The sequence below is a fragment of the Nelusetta ayraudi genome, unplaced genomic scaffold (genome assembly GCF_046127955.1).
Source record: "Nelusetta ayraudi isolate G7.1 ecotype Tasmania unplaced genomic scaffold, CSIRO-AGI_Nayr_v1 ptg000006l, whole genome shotgun sequence".
Lineage (NCBI taxonomy): Eukaryota > Metazoa > Chordata > Actinopteri > Tetraodontiformes > Monacanthidae > Nelusetta > Nelusetta ayraudi.
In genome coordinates, this window is record NW_027466056.1 from 2,160,001 (window position 1) to 2,176,791 (window position 16,791).

At 41.1% G+C, this 16,791-nt stretch overlaps 2 protein-coding genes across 4 annotated transcripts; one reads left to right on the plus strand and one right to left on the minus strand.

Annotated features, from left to right (window-relative positions):
* Positions 1-832: 832 nt before the first annotated feature.
* On the minus strand, positions 833-14,057 carry acox1 (acyl-CoA oxidase 1, palmitoyl). Of its 3 annotated transcripts, none has more exons than XM_076014054.1 (14): positions 13,870-14,057; positions 12,526-12,685; positions 9,137-9,297; positions 7,484-7,591; positions 7,228-7,347; positions 6,987-7,102; positions 5,657-5,826; positions 5,336-5,498; positions 4,639-4,829; positions 4,050-4,229; positions 2,961-3,066; positions 2,456-2,599; positions 1,814-2,020; positions 833-1,697 (listed from the first exon to the last, which is right to left on the minus strand). In XM_076014054.1, exons 1-14 carry the CDS (start codon positions 13,976-13,978, stop codon positions 1,647-1,649), a joined length of 1,986 nt encoding a protein of 661 aa, XP_075870169.1. In that variant the 5' UTR covers positions 13,979-14,057; the 3' UTR covers positions 833-1,646. The 3 variants fall into 3 exon arrangements, with proteins under 3 accessions (XP_075870169.1, XP_075870178.1, XP_075870187.1); XM_076014063.1 differs by lacking the exon at positions 9,137-9,297 and adding an exon at positions 11,356-11,516; XM_076014072.1 differs by lacking the exons at positions 12,526-12,685; positions 13,870-14,057 and adding an exon at positions 11,356-11,486.
* Positions 14,058-14,162: 105 nt separating this feature from the next.
* Positions 14,163-16,267, plus strand: ten1 (TEN1 subunit of CST complex). Its single transcript, XM_076014189.1, has 4 exons — positions 14,163-14,227; positions 14,554-14,683; positions 15,382-15,539; positions 15,910-16,267. The coding sequence occupies exons 2-4, from the start codon at positions 14,595-14,597 to the stop codon at positions 16,059-16,061; spliced, it is 399 nt and encodes a 132-aa protein (XP_075870304.1). The 5' UTR covers positions 14,163-14,227; positions 14,554-14,594; the 3' UTR covers positions 16,062-16,267.
* Positions 16,268-16,791: the final 524 nt, after the last annotated feature.

The following is a 16,791-nucleotide window of genomic DNA, read 5'->3' on the forward strand; positions in this document are numbered from 1 at the left end:
TAAGGTACAGATGCGATAGGGTGTGTAGTGAGAACAGCAGAGAGACAGTGCAGGTTAAGATGGTTTGGAGATAAAGCCAGGCAGGCCCAACCGAGATGGTTGGACTTATACAGCGGCGGAGCAGTGAATATATCAATTTGATGCTGAGGTTGGAACAGCCGAGCAGGAGGCCTAGACTGAGACCTGAATGGGAATCTATGAAAGAGATGAAGTCAAAGAGGGCATGAAGTTAGTTGGTCTGAGGATAAGGAAGCAGGTGATTGGCTCTGGCCACCTTTGAAGGGAACAGCTAAAAGGAAAAAAAACAAGAAGACACAACTCAACATTATTTTCTTTTTTTTATTACTACACAAATTAAAATGTACATTACAGTTACAATTTCCACAATTAGTCATTCAAAAAGTCAAAATCTTATCATAAGAGCTGGGATCATGCCCTAACAGCAGAAATCACATAGTTTATAGCCCATCCAAGTAAAGCATTAAGAGCCTTGTGTGACAACACTGCGTGGTTATATTCTATGAGAGAGAGAAGATCTTCAGGGACACAATTTTCCCCAATACATACATTTTTAATTTACAGTTGGATTAGGCCAACAAGTTCCTTTACTATTGTGTCCAAGTCTAAGGTTTTTCTATTACACACAAGTTGTTAACTGTTATTGTTCCCATCCATCAACAATCCCGCAGCAAGAACAGAGAAGTAGAAAAATATATTATTTCCTCTACATGAGAGGAAAATCAGGGCCTTCACAAGGAATCCAAAAGCATTCCTGTAAACTCTTGAAGACTGACCAAAAGCTGACCATTTCACCTTCCATGTCTTTTATAGACAACTATCAGGTAGTAGTCATGAAATTGATGGCAGATTGTATTTGCAGCTCAATTTGGTTGACACATTATTAAGGCTGTAAGGACAGTTTGACACAATGTTTTGTTTTTTAAGGCATTGTTTTAAGGGAATTTTAAGGGACTTGTTGCCACATATTTCAAAATCAATATGGTCCAACAGATAAGTCAAACACTTTAAAAGAACAAGGCAATGTATTGCTTTTTTTTTTTTTTTTTTTAAATTACATGTTGGCTATTGTCATGGAAAAACAACAAAAAAGAAAAAGTTGCTGGGCTATTCATAGCGACACTGCTCTCATGTTAAATGGAAAAGGAATCATCCTGAATCAGTAGCAAAAGTGTGAAAAAACAATGAGCAGATTCAATCATCCATCGAAAGAAAAGCAAAATGAGAAATTAGAGAAAGACAATGAACAAAGACAGAAAAAATGCCTCCCATTGCAAATACTTTTCAGTATTCTGATTCATTATTTAATTACTAATCATTTCAGAACACAATTTATTCACTAATTCATACTTAAAATAATTCATGTCATACCTGTGTTATTGTAGAATTGTTTACAGATCAGTCATTTTATTTCACACAATTCCTCACCTCACAAGGCGACTATCCACCATTTCTATTGCTGCAAATTATTACACTACATTCCCAGTTCATTAGTGTGCATCTTGACCACACCTGCACAGACAGGGTATTTGCTTTCCACAGTTAAATTCCAGCTAATGTTTAATGGTGCCAAAACTGGGCTGATTAAAAGACTGATCACAGGCAGGAAGTGGTACAGGTGTAACGGCTCACAGTTTGGCTCGCAGGGGCTTCAGGTATTTGTGGAATGATTCATGGACCTATGAATGACAAGGGGGTGTGGAGAGTTTGTTGACGTCAAAGAATTTGCAAAACCACAGACCACACAGCACCCTGCGCGATGCTAGGTCCTTATCAAGTGTGCAGAGTGACTGACCTCAGTTGTGTTGAGCGGTGAGTTACGGGCCCACTCAAACATGTTCTCGTAGACGTTGCCATCATATCGTCCGAGGACAGAATTCAGCTTCATGTCGTGGAAGTCGAAGGCATCGACCAGCGCCACAGTGTTGGGTCTCAGCTGACTGAGCAGTTCCTTGACCCGAGTAGAAATCTGCAATACCTGGGGCACCGTCAGCAGTCCAGCCTGAGAAAAAGAAAACAGAAATGGATGAAAAGACGCCCGACGCAGACAACCTGCCGTCAACCGAATAATACAACTCTCGGGGGACCGGGAAGAGCTTAACGTGATTTTAATGTGGAGCTCTTCAACTCTTCAGAATAAAAGCAAACGGTTTCAATTGAACAGCTCATACATATGCACATACAACAAAGCAAAATTCACGGGGAGACAACTGGGAGGCGACAAAGAAAACTGGCATTTTTAATCCAAACAGTGAAGTAAGATAAAAAAATAAGGTGACGAAAAATATCTGCTTTGATCTCAAATGATTCTTTGTCAAAAGTATTGACAAACTTAACTGACCTACCATTTAAAACAATTAGCAAACAAATGAACAATTGACCCCAACAAAGACATAGAGAAGTCATGCTTCTGTTAGGGCAGTGACTTTCATCTGACCTGTAGAAAGTCTCCCGAGTTCTTTGTGATGCCATGCAGGGCGTACAGCAGAGCCAAGGTGGACATGACTGAGTGTACTGCTGTGTCACTGATCTCCCCCAGCTTGTCAGTGAACAACTTCACCACAACGTAATGACAGTGTGCCTATGGGGGGGGGGGGGGCAGGGACAGGCACAAAATATGTTCAGATATATATCAAGCATAAAAAAAAAGTGCAACACGAAAAAGAGACAAAGACATTTTTGGGGGAAAATGTAGTTGATATGAAACTCCAGATGAGCAGAGACTGGATAAAAACTGAACTAAATTGTACGGACAGACAGACAGACATTGTTTACTTAAATCTGCAGTTACACTTCAATGAATGGGCTATTTCAGCATTTTTCAACATGATTTTAATCAGAGAGCTTGTTAATGTGCTTTGCCATTATTGTTGTTGCACTGCTACAACACCTTTAATTGACAATTTACGCAGACACACTTTCAATCGCTCAGGTGAACTTACGTCTGAGGATCGGACCAACTCGATGGCGCTGTTGTTCCAGGCGTCCTCCTGGCTCTTCCTGTGCTGTAACTCCTGCTGGATGCTCTTGGCTGCCAGCTCCACCAGACTGGATAAGGCAACAAATCTTGTTACTGCAGTGCTAACCCCAAATTGCATTATCATGTAATATAGCATGAGATGGGACCGCAATGACAGCTGAGATGCAGCTGAAGGTAAAATGGTGTCACGCCAACAACAGCACCCTTGCATTTGTATTTTTAATGAAAACAGCTTAGGAAAAGCCATCATTAGAGAAGTTTTTACAGCAATAATAAAGCCATTAATATTTTTGGAATGACTAATTAGATTTTGGCAAAAACATTTTTTTTGTTTAACTAGATGAGTGAAATACCTCTTGTCCAATCAAACGACTTAAATGATTCCAGTTATTTTGACTTTACAATTAAAACCTAAATTTGTTATTCACTGAATTTAAAAGGTGAAAAAATAAAATAAAATAAAATCAACAACTTCTTCATCTTTTCAGCAGCCCATCTGGCAGAATACAGTTTGTCAGCCCAGACCAGAGTGATTCAGCCACTGTATCCAGGAGAGAACTGGCTTTGACAAATGGACTGAGATGCAACGAAGAGTGACACATGTAAAGTTCTAAGAGCTTCGAGCTGTCATTTCAAACAGCAAAAAGGAAAAAAAAACATTTCAAGCTACTGACTGGGAAAGGCACATTTGACTCGACCAGGCATGAGCAAACTACGGCCCGGGGACTATATGCGGTCCGTTAAGCTCTTTAATCTGGCCCGCTGAACTTGAAGAAATGATATTAACAGTAAGTAAGTCATAAAATAGTCATATTTAATATTTTTTTTCAGTGTTTAAAGAGCTGAATATTGTTGGGCTTCAAAGACAGATATTGTGTTGTCACTTTGGTTCATTTTCAATTGACATTAAAGCTGATGTTTTCTACATATCCCATCATATATTTTTCCCTCCTATGTGGGTCACCAAGACACTCCATCCGCTTCTGCTCCGGCCCCACCAGAAAAGATTGTCCACCCCTGGACTCCACTAGGTCTTCTGCTTGACTCTTACTTGGCAGCTCGGAGTTTGTACGCTTCCACCAGGCTGGCGAGGTCGTTGATGTCGACCACACGTGGCCTGGCAGCGACAGGCTGGGGCTGCACTCTCCCATGCCGCGCTTCGCTCAGGTAGGAAACGATGCCGTTCAGCTGTTTGCCAGCTTTAGCCTGCCGATAGCTCTTCACCAAGTACCTGCAAAGGCAAACACACAGAGTTTGACATAACAAAGTGAGAACTGTAATGAAAACGCAGCTATTTCAATGTTTGTCTTAATGTTATTTGCATGTGGGACCTGCTTGAAAACCAGACGCTGTATCTCTAGTTTCCAAGAGTTATTTATACCTCAATTTTGTTTTATGTGCACCTGCTATTCAGGAACGAGCTCACTGATTCATTTAAAATGTTGACCTTTCCTCCACAACTGGATTTCACAAGACCAGTAAAACATAATCCTTTTAGCTCTGTTATTGTTGCAGTAACTGAGGGTGTGTCCGTCCCTGTATAAACACAGAGGTGAGCCGCGCAGCAGGGACATGTCTGCATTCATCTTGTCTATGTTTCCTCCGAGTGCGCTTGGCTCAGGGAGCAGTATTTGGCTGACCTTGCAGTCTGCAGCATCATGACGGTGTTCTCTCCCTCGTACGTGCACGAGGGGGTGAACTCCACGTAAATGTCGGGCAGGCCGCTGCTGCGAGAGTAGCCGTGGCCGCCGCAGGACATGCGGCACACCTCGATGCCGGCATTCGCGATCCAGGAAGTGAAAGCCTTCAGCCCCGCAGACAGTGCGTGAAGCTACAGACATGAGAGAAAACATCAAATTAAAGGCGCTGTGAAGTAAACAGCAGAACACAGCGTCAACTACGGAGCATAAGAAGAAGAAAGCGGTGGCTGACGGAGGAGTTTCACTTAGTTTAGCAGAGTTCACTGGTACGCAGTGAGTGCAAGTCAACGGTTTCTGCTGGCCTGCCAATGAAAACAATCTTACTCCACTCCACAGTCCTCCAGAGGGAAATCAATTTGAACACCAAACTATCAACGTAAACGTCTGTTGATAGAATAATGTTAAAAATAAAACCAGAGAACATGGTCAATTTGGACTCAATGTCTCCAACCTCCCTGGCACCTGAGGGAAACTCTCCTGGAGGTGGAAGTTGAAGACCTCACTGACAGAAGGCTCCACCGACCAGACGCTCCCAACAGATCGTCAGGATGCGCTTTGGTCTGCTGAGTCTCTACGGTTTCTTTCCCCCCCTTTCCAAGTCCTCAGCACTATGTGGACGCCCATGCAAGGTAAATACCTCTGGCAGTTCACTGAAGTCCCCAGCGTTGATGTCTCCACTGATGCGCTGGTAGGTGTCATGCATGTATTGACCCACATAAGTGAATGCATAGGCAGTAGCCAGCAGAGGGAACAGCTTGTGCTGCTGGGTCTGGTAGTCCAGGATCTGAGGCTCAGGGTCTCTGTGGGACAAGGTTCAACTTCAAAAGTAAACTTCAGGTCCATAACTGTGGTCATGCATGCATTCAGTTGTTTCAACTCGCAGCTCCGGAGTCAGTTGCACAATGTTTTCTGACCGTTTCCCCGAAGCACGAGAGTGAATTTGTGTGTTTCCACTGACCCTGGCCTGATTTCAGACTGGTGTCGGACGGCACTGTAGCGGATGGAGATGGTGCAAGCCTTGGCAAGGCAGCGAGCAGAGTCGCCAACGATCATTGAACGGATGAACACCATGGTCCCGTAAGTCAGCTTGGCACTCGGTGGCTTCACATAGGTCCCATCTGGCTCCACCTAGTGGGAAAAAATGTTTGTTTTGGCAGTTAATAAAGTGGGTCAGAAGTTAAAGGGGGGGGGGGGGGGCTACATTCATAATGGGAAGAAACAAAGGGGAAACACAAACAAACACGGTTTGTCATGCACTTAATATTCAGAACACCTAACAAACTGGCAAATAAGGTACAGTATCAATCAAGCCTTGAAGGCTCACCTACACAATTAGTAATCGGATAATATACATTTAGAAACATGGATCGTTGCGTCTTCAAGAGCACTGCCTCCTGCAGGCATTGGACTTTACTGAAAATGCATTCTTAATTCTTAAATAAACAAGGAGAAAAAAAATTTGAGTTATGTGAACGTGATGGCCCTGCAGCAAACAATGAATCTTTCCCTGGCTAATGTTTAATAAGTTCCTGATGCCAGAAGGAAAAAAAAATGCACCCACAACTAGTGAGACATTTTGTTAAATCCGAGTCATTTCAGAACAGACATAAAGAAAAGTGAGACTGCTGTATACCTGGATCGGTTTCATGGCCAATACATTCCACTATGGAAACTAAAAGATCTTTTTTTTTTTTTTTCTTGCTCCATTAAAAGAACACTAATAGGAAAGCTAGAGCCTGATCCACTGTACAGAATGATTTCTAGCAGGCAACGAAACAAACTTATCTTAGATCCACATCCTGGAACTTGTGGACTGACACCATTTCAAATTATTTACACTACCAGTCCAAAGTTTAAACATACCTGCTCATGCATTATTTTTTTTCAATCTTTAGTACTTTCTACACTGCAGATATATACAACAGCAAGATATATGTCATTATGCAGCAGAGAAAAACACCTTCAATAACTCTAAATATGCTTTTTATGAAAGGTGGCTATTTTGAAGAATTTCAAAATAAAACGTGTTTGAGTTATTTGACACTTGTATTGCACTCACAGTGAGAAAGTGCAATGTCAACAGTCAAATTCAAAGGGTGTGTCCAAACTTTTGACTGGTAGTGTAAGTGTCCACAGAGAACAATATTAAACCATTTAGGGGACAAAACAGGCATCGACTTCACCATCAGTTAACACTGAACAATGAACGATAGCAACATGAACAGTCGTGCGACTCAAAAGGATGAACAGATCGAACTTCCGTCGTAACTCTGTGAAAGTCTCATCACCTTGGCAAATTTCATGAGCATGTTCTCCCGAGGAATTCGCACGTTTTCTAGTTTTAGGAAGCCGTTGTCCACTTCATTAAAACCAAACTTGGGCCCAATATCTCCAACAACAATACCTGTGAGACAATAAAATGATAAAAAATAAAAAAATCAACAAGTACGTATGTGTAAATAGGCGAATCGGAAAATGTGAGGGGGAGAAACTGAGGCAGACCAGCGGCCCATCTGAGTGGCTGCTCACCTGGTAGCGGCTGATGCGTGTCCATGTCACGGATGGGTGTGATAAAAGCATGCAGACCATGGCAATTGCCCTGTGTGTAAAGCTGGGCCAGAACGATGGCATGGTTTGAGGTCTTTCCAACTAGAGAGAGAAAGAGAGGGAGAGAATCATTAGCAGTGAAATGACAAAAGTAAAATAAAAACACGTCAATGTGATTTTCAAATCTCAATCTAAGCTGGAGTCACAGCGTCACAGCCACACGCGCAAACATGCTTACGTCCTCCAGGCCACCATTTGATGGAGCTGACGGTGGGACTGTTCAAGACAAACTCCTGCGTTGCCGGGTCGTACGTGGCTGTGGTCTCCAGCCCTCTGAGGTGAGTGCCTAACGACAGACAAGAGAGTCAGAGCCCATCGAGCACACGCGCAGGCAACTCACAGGTCCACCACACGGAAAAACCAAAACAATCGCTTGAGCTGTTAAAAAATCATCTGTTACTACAACACATTACTAACAAAAAAAACTACTGCATGTTGGTTAAGTTAGCAGAGAACTGGTTTTCTCATAACAAAAAACTATCACAAGGGCATCAAACTGCACTCAAATGTGCGGTAAAATGGTTCAGCCATTAAGAGGTTGAGACGCTCAGCTGTTTTTCTAACTTTGGAGAGGAAAGCTAAAATCTTGAAGGGATGGACTACAGCGAAGAGCGCCGTGTGTAGGTGTTTGACAGATCGAAATGGAGCTGCTACGATCGTATTCATTATTTTTGAGCCTGTGCCCATGTTAACATTTCAAATCACATCTTCAGTATGTGACTGAAACTAACTGACACGCTGGTCAGCACGCATGAATAAAGACACACTAGTGAAACTGCCAAGAGCTGTTAGTAGTATTAATGTTAACAACGACCCCCAAGGACAAACGTTGCTTTTATTACTGCTGTCCTGGTTTGTCCTGGAGGAAGTCTGAGGGCAGTTGACAAACACGTGACACCGTCAACAATCAACAAGACAAACACTTATTATGCGTACATAAGATGATTAAGTTACACTTTTCCATGAGATAAATATTAATTCACTTTTTGTGGTTTTGAAAAGTAAACGTGCAGATACTGGGACAGCTTATTCCTTTGTCCCAATTCACTGAAAATTACTCTCCAATACTGAATGGAAAGAGCAAAGAACAAGGAAGCACACAGTTTTATGACATACAGACAGAATGATTAGAGGGAAATTAAAATGCTGCCATCTAAGTTGCATCATTCGTTTTCATTTAAACGTTAAAACAAAAAAAATATATACAATCACCAATCATCAAAGAACATTAACAGGAGTAAAAATGAAATACCATGAACAACTTCTTACTGGTAATATGCCTACTAAAATAAAAAAAAAATCAAACTAGGCTCTTCACTATTCAAATCACTATTTCATGGGAAACCTAATGCATCAAAGACTCCTTGATGTTCAACAGAATGCGGGCTTAAACTTGCATGGGAGGCCTGTAAATTAGGGAATCTTCTTTAACATTTGCTTGGGACGCCTGAGTTTCAATTTGCAGTTAATAAAGAGTCACAGAAGAGAGAGAGAGAGAGAGGGAGAGAGAGAGAGAGAGAGAGAGAGAGAGAGAGAGAGAGAGCAAACAACAAATACATCAATCAGTCCAAAACCTGACAACAACTGACAGACAAGACACTCAGTGGAATCAGAGTAACAGAATCCAGTGCCACCTTTCACTTGAGTGAAGGTACCGTCTAGTTAAATTGAGACGTTGGGTTTCTGAGGGTAAAATTGCATCGTAACTAGACGGCCACTGACTTGAGCTGTCAGCAGGTCTAAAATGCGGGCTGATTGGTGTAATCCCCGTCGTATTCACAGACACCAAGAGGCCGAGCACTTTGGCCGCCTGCCGTTCTTTTTTTTTTACCGTGACCGATCTCTGTCTGCGCATAGGTGCCGATGATCTCTAGGTTCCAGGCAGGCATGAAGAAGCGGTCCATTTGCTCAGGGGTGGCCTGGTTGAGCAGTGTGGGCAGGAACATCCCCAAATGGAGATCCAAAGGCTCTGGCCTGTCGCGGTGCACGCATCTTGGCCAAGCAGCGCAAAGCACAGGTGGAGAAGGAAGCAGCGTCGACGATGGCGATGGCAATGCGTGAAAGGGAACAGGGGAGTTGCACAAGAGGATTGATGAAATGTTTACATTTATATATGTGCAAAGAGAGAGAGTGGAGGAAAGACGAGAGATGTTTCATGATAAATCCAAGGAAACGTTTAGAGTTCAGAGTTCAGAGTGGATGCAGTTCACAATGAGAAGGGGGACGGGGGGGAAGGAAAAGTTGGAGTGCAAGCAAGCAAGGAGGGTGAGAACAAACAGAAAAGGTTTGTGATTTACATGCATATTGCACAGATGATTTAAATCAATTAAATACTTATTACATTGTGAGGGTCCAGGCCAGCGTTGATAGAGTTCCTTTTTAACACGTGTTTTTTGTTTAACTCATTTATTTTACACTATGCAACAGAAAAGTTTGATCCCCGACTGTGAAAATGGCAGCCATTGCCTCCCTGCTTGTTAGATGACTCGTTAGTTCACCCAGTGATGCCCGGGCACGGCACTGCTGCTGCACACCGCTCCCACAGGGGGTGATGGGTCAAATGCGGAGGACAAATTTAAAAGTTCTCCGAGGTCTTCTAGACCAGCTGGCTCCTTCTCAGGGTCGCCGGGGACAGAATTTAGAGTTCCCAATTCACCTCACATGCATGTTTTTGGAGTGTGGGAGGAAGTCAGAGAACCCGAAGAGAACCCGCGCAGACACAGGGAGAACATGCAGACTCCACACAGAAAGGTCCCAGGTCGGGATCGAACCCACAACCTTCTTGCTGCGAGGCGACAGCGCTAACCACTACACAGCTAATCTTTGTTACTAGTGATTATGTATTGATTAAATGGTTTAGAATATTTATTAATTGATTATGTTTTTAATGTATTATATTGAGCATTTTTATGCAGACATTGCAGCAAACTAGTGTGGGTCACGTTTGTCCCGAATGCAGATGTTCTTTTGTCACTGACTTGACTTTTTATTAAAAGTCTGGCTCAACGTTTATACACCGTCTCTTCCAGGTCTCTTTGTTGACCTCAAGTTCTGCTTGGCTTTCCTTTCACATTTGAAAATTCAATAAAGATATTGTTTAAAAAATAAATAAAAAAGTCTCACTCCATGATAGTAGCACAGGGTCCACCCATGACCACTCAAAACCTTTGAGCTTAACTTTAACCCCCCGAAAAACTGCATTATAATCGAGAGTCTTTAGATCAGAATTTAACCGCACACACTGACTCCATGCTGGCCCAGGCTGTTACAGACATAACAGGGGCCTAAAGGCAACATTCTTGAACACTGTACTTTTGCCAGTGAACCAAGAAACATGCATGAAAGTCGTTTTCTTATCTTAACTGAGCTCTTTGCAGATTGCACACGCTCTTGAGAAGTCAAGGTTTCAACGTGCATTTCCCGCCTGTTACAAGCAACTATTGCCTCAACATCTGACAACACAGCACGTCCCAAACTAGATCATCAATGCTAAAACATAAGTAGAAATCACATTACAGCTGATCAGGGATTTAGATGGGGGAAAAAAAAGAAAAACCAATATCAGGTAACACAATCGAAACATTCAAATTAAAAGGCAAGACTTTCATCATCAGTGGTATGAAAGAAGAAAGTGGTGAGTAAAGAAGCAGCAAACCACCTTGTTAAAGAGAAGGACCTCAATGAAAAGTGGACAGCTTGATCACTGTCTAATAAAACCTCTCTTCCTAAAAGTGTAATGACTGAGAGTTGTGGGGTAATATTAAACCACAGTGATACATTTAATATGCTAGGAGCAAAAAAGAAAATACATGCAAAAGCTGTAATACTGCGGTGAATATTAGAGTTCTACATGATTTGGATCTGTCAAACATCTACAGCAACACACCTAAACAACATCAGGTAGCAACTACCTCACCTTCAAGAAAAACAAAAGGAAAAAAAAAATCCTTCTGTTCCTATAATTAGCCTGCGAATTAAGCAAAGCACAGTGGCTTCACATCTGAGAGTCTCGAACGAGTGAATCAGTTAAGAGCTAAATCCAGAACTGACCGTGACCCAGCTCAGTTTGGGCATACGTGCCCAAGGCCTGGAAGGACTCTGCCAGAGGTAACCACTTGGCGGACTGCTCAGGGGTGCACTGGTTGTACAGCGTTGGTAGGAACATGGCATAGTGCAGACCCAGGGCCTCGTGAAACGTACCCCTTACAGTACTGAGTGAAGATACAGAATTGAGTTTCAGACCTGCCACAGGTGTATTTTCGCAGTTATTACTAGATTAATATAGAATTTGTATATAATGAGTCTTGTCATTTGCAAAATAAGATTTATTTATTTTTATTTTTTTTTCAAATATGAAATTAACGTTAAGAAACTTAATTGAAAATTTTGCAAACTTATGTAACCAACTTTCAGACTTTTGAGAAAGTTTTAACCAGAAGCAGACAGGTGTATTTACTGCTCCGCTGGTGGAAGACAACAACTTGCATGCCCTCTCACACAGTTTTTTATCTTAAATTGAACTTCAGTCCAATTTACTTAGTCTGCTCAATCACCATGTAAGTACGGCCACAAAGACTTAAGGCCAGGCTGGGATTTATGTTGTGTATTCCTCAAGGTTTACAAAATCCCCTATGCACTGTTTCGTACGAGTCAGGAGTGTTAATTGTGCCACATGCATAACACGATGGTCAAAGGTGAGACACTTAAAATATGGAAACAGAATGAAAAAAGAAAATGTGAATATAGCAACAACATATCATAGGAAAAGGCTCTTCACCAGCTCGCTCATGACGCTTTACTGAAGTCCTAACATTGCTGCAGTCTCCTGCGCCTCTTTTAATGACTAATCCCACTGTTAGTTTGAACTGTGTCAGTTCGTCACAGAATAATATTAATGTTAAATTTAAATTTTCTGTAGCTGGTTATTCCTGTTTTAGAAAATAATCATTTGTATCCCTTATTTACAAGAGTCATTGAGAATTAACTTGCTGACTTACATATAGCTGAAATTATATTTTTCCTGAATTTTTTTTAACTTACCGGTACTTATTATTATTATTATTATTATTATTATTATTATTATTATTACATTTTGTGTGTGATGTGTCCACTTAAATGTAATCATTCTCTCTGCAGAACATTTGACAACGCTTGGCTTTGCAGTGGCAATAAAAACATTTCGTGCGGCCTCGCCCAAACTCATTTACCGCATCCACATACCTCTTGTAGCAGTAGATCTCCTCCGGATCTGCAATGCCGTACTCTCGGAGCTTCAGAATCATCTGTGCACTTTTCCTCACAGCCTGTTCATAGCGCTCACTGCGGGACAGGAAGTTTGGGTCCTGCTCCTTAAAGTCTGGGTCGTTGAGGACCAGGGACTCTGCAATGATGGAAATCACCCCACAAGAGGTTCTTGTTAGATTTCACCTGACCAAGTACCGACATAGTCTGAAGAGAAAATCCAAGTCAAATGTAAAAAAAAACAACCCCGCTGCATTCCATTACGTTCTAAGAATTTCAGCAGAGGTCAATTAAAAGCTGGCTCTCTTCAATTTCTTTAAGTACTCAAAATCATTTTCATATTTTATTGACCAAGTGAGAGTTGCAGTTTGGGACTAGAAAGCCGCATTATCACCGAATCTGACGTCATGAGTGCAGGCACCGCTGTACAATGGCACTTACTTGGCAGCGAACAATGACTGAAATCATTGGAAATACAGACAAAAGTCAAGTCTTATTATAGACGAAATAAACCAGACAGGCGCGTTCTCACTGAAGTCAATCATCAATTAGATCAGCTTCGATTTAACTTTATTGATCCCAAATTGGGAAACGACACTGTTGTTACACTATGTACAATCTTGTTGTACATAGACTGCTTTTGTTGTGCATAAATTGATTTGAGTGCTTTTGTAACCAACTACTGTATAGTTTTTTTTTTAGTGCAGCAACAGTGTAGTTTGCCAATAAAGTATTTTTTCGGTGCAGCAACAGTGTAGTTTGTTAAAGTACCTCTCTCTCTCTCTCTCTCTCTCTCCCTCTCTCTCTCTCTCTCTCTCTCTCGACTAAGAGTGCGTGTCAGAGAAAGTAGCTCTATTCTCCCCCGTTAAAAGTCAATGAATGACAAATATGATATTGCGACATTAACGGAAGGCAAAATAAATCGCACCGTAGTAGCGTTTTATTATATTTTTGCCTCGCTCGTACTTTACAAGCTAAAGTACATTATAAGATTACTCGTAGCACGTTACATCACAGGAGTTTTCCTTTTTCTTTTTCGTTGTCCACAGTGACCTTTGTGTCAACAAGTGGCGAACCCACTCTGCATCATAAAAACAAACAAACCAACAACCAATCCTGAACAGGGATCAGCTAGCAACACCGAGGACCCCCAGGGCTGTAATAATTGACTGAACAACACCAGCACGAGTGCATTTAACAGTTGAAAAGGTTATTAACGTTACCATAATTCGCTTTCTACTACTGCACAGTGTGCATTTGCAAGTCGTGCAGCTATGTTTTGAAGTTGTATGGCTCGATGCAAAGGGCACTTTTCACACTCACCTATTTCTCGCCTTCTGCTGGTCTTCTCCGGCCCTCCGTCCAAGATGTTTGTCAGCGTTTCGACGTCAAAAGTGGCATTGCGCCTTTCTTTGACGATATCGGGGTTCATGGCTTCCGAGTGGGAAGAGTTACGTGCGACAGTCAGCCAAGTGCAATGACACTCGGTCAGAGTGAGAGGGAGAGAGAGAGAGACGGAGAGATGGGCCTTCCTTGCCGAGCAACCTCTCGCGGCCTTCTGGTTCGCGCAGCCGCAGAGCGAATCAAGTGTTTGTGGCCAGCGTCACGTGAGTCGCACTACCCGGAAGTTACTCCGGCACTGACGCATCGTTTCAAAAAGTGTATCCAGGTGCCCCGGCAGGTAGTAAAGAGTAGAAAACATCCCATTTGTAAATCGGAAAAGTAAAATGAGCACGACTGTTGTGTTGAGCATTGATAGCATATACAGGCATACGCTTACAACGGTGCACTACTTGACAGTTTGCGTGTGAAAGCATTAAAACTTGTGCTCGCACAAAAAATGGAAAATGTACTTATTAAAGTGACAATATTATGGTTTTGTAAGATGCTTGCTTTTCTTTTTATGCTTGAACACAACACTTTAGACTTCCAAAAGATACACATACACATTTTTGATGCGTTTGTTACGTGCGTTTGTCTTTTTTTATTTCTTATATTTGTGTTCAGTTTGCAGGTTGTCTCCTAACACGCTGGTGCCTTCAAACGGAATGCTTCCTTCAGCTGCTGCTTTCCATTTTCCCTGGGAAGTGAAGTCGGGGGGCGTGCAAGAAGGAAAGTCCGTGAGAATATGTGGCAAGTAAGTTGTACCAGCAACTCTTTAGTGCGATTCAGCCTGAAGTTTTCTTCATACACTGCACACGTTTCATTAGACCTAAATGTCCGCTCTAAATTCTAGCAGTCTTGATGCCTTGCCTGATATTCTAGCAGCTGCATAACTCTCCTAAATTTGCATTGCTGATTTATTTGTAATATTTATTTAGTATAATACCGCTAAAAATGGAATTCAATGTTTAATCATCAAATACTATTTTAATAATCGTTATATTACATTTAGCTGAAACACCAAAAACACAGTAGTGGTGGGACATACCCTTAACTTTTTTTTTTACAATCACAAATATTACCATGGAATATTTGCAGAAAAATCTTTTTTTTTGTGTGTGTGTGTGTGTGTGTGTCAAAAGAGGTAGTTTTATCAGACAGTCACAATCAAATGCAAGTTATTTTTATGTCCTTTGTTAACAGGAATAAAATAAAACTAAATTCTTGTACTTGCCCTGGATGCTTGGCAAGTCTTTTCTTTTGGACTGAACAGCGCACTTACAGAATTTACCATGTGGGTTGCAGACATTGAAAACATTTTTTTTTTAAAACTTCGATTAGATTACTCTTTATGCAATTTATGCCAAAAATGTGTGGCGCTCATAAACACAACAACAGGACTGAAGTAATGAAGATTTAAAGCAACAATATCCATTTAATTCAATTTTCCAGACTTGTCTCCTATCGGCCCAGTGAGTCCATGGCCACCCTGTCAGCTCAACACGCTTCGAAAGAGCACCAGGTGGTTGTCCACACCTTGTTTGTGGAGCCCTTTAATCCAATCATTGGTGCTCAGTATTTGGTTCTGGGTGAGACAGAAAGCGTCCAGGGTAAGGAAAGAGCCTCTGACTTATTTTTGTGAATAATTAAATGTGTGTCTACAAAACAGTGTCCTGTTTTGTAGGCTTATGAAACTGACTAATGAAATTGATATGTAAAATATGTTTGAGTAGTTGATCTGAGATACTCTCTTTAAAAAAAAAAAAAAGTTTTCACGGTTTTTATGAAAGATCAACTTGAAATATGACTGAAACTCTCAACTTTTATTCTTAAATATCATTTGGTTTTGGCCTAAAAGTTAAACACATTGCAAGATTACACTGACACTTTCAGTCCTTCATTGAATTTAGATTGATTATTGATTGATTTTAGAACATGTAACGTCTCTCCTGATCTCGTGTGTGACATCTTGTCTTCCAGGGGTTGGCATGTTGGTCCGTGCCCGTGTCCTGAACTGTGTTGATGGTGTCAACATGGCGCTTCTACAGAAAGCGATTCATTTGCAAAGGAGCTTCTTCAGTGAGAGGGAGGACACACAGGGTGATACTGCAGAAACAGCACATGCAATTTGAAAGGGCTCCAATAAGTCACTCAGCTCTTCTTCTGCTTCTTCTTCTTCTACTTCTGTTGGAAGGGTGCACTGAATTCAGTTGTACTTAACTCTTTTGAAATAATTTAACTTAAATAAATGTAAGGTTTAGTATCTGATAACTGGACACTATATTTTTGCACTTACACAAGATGTTTGTGGTTAGACAATAAAGGATTGTTATGGTTATGGTTTTGGTTCTTTCCTCACAATGCACAGTTCATTGGTTAATCATAAATGTTTTGTCTTTTGGTAGCAGTTAGCAGTAAACACACACACATTATCATATGCATATATATATATATACATATATATATATATATATATATACATACATACATATTATTATTATTTTTTTTTTTTAAAGTAATGTCTCTTCTAATGTGAGCTCGAACAACAGTAACTGCATTTTTTTCCCATGAAACAGCCAACTCCAATATGACAAATTTAGACCAGTAGTTGCAGTACTTGAACACATCTGTTCCATCTCATTGTAACTTCATAACTATACCTACTATTGTTGGAATGTTGTGCATATTATAGAATCTAATTTATTTCCTGTAAATGCATTTACTATACCTTGTGACGCAGCCAACTTCCATGCCCTATATTTGTGACTCTTCTGTTTATTTTTCACAACAAACAAGCGAGAAATACATATTAATCACCTTTTAAATAGCTGCAAGCAAATGTCAATGTTTAATGAGCTCTTT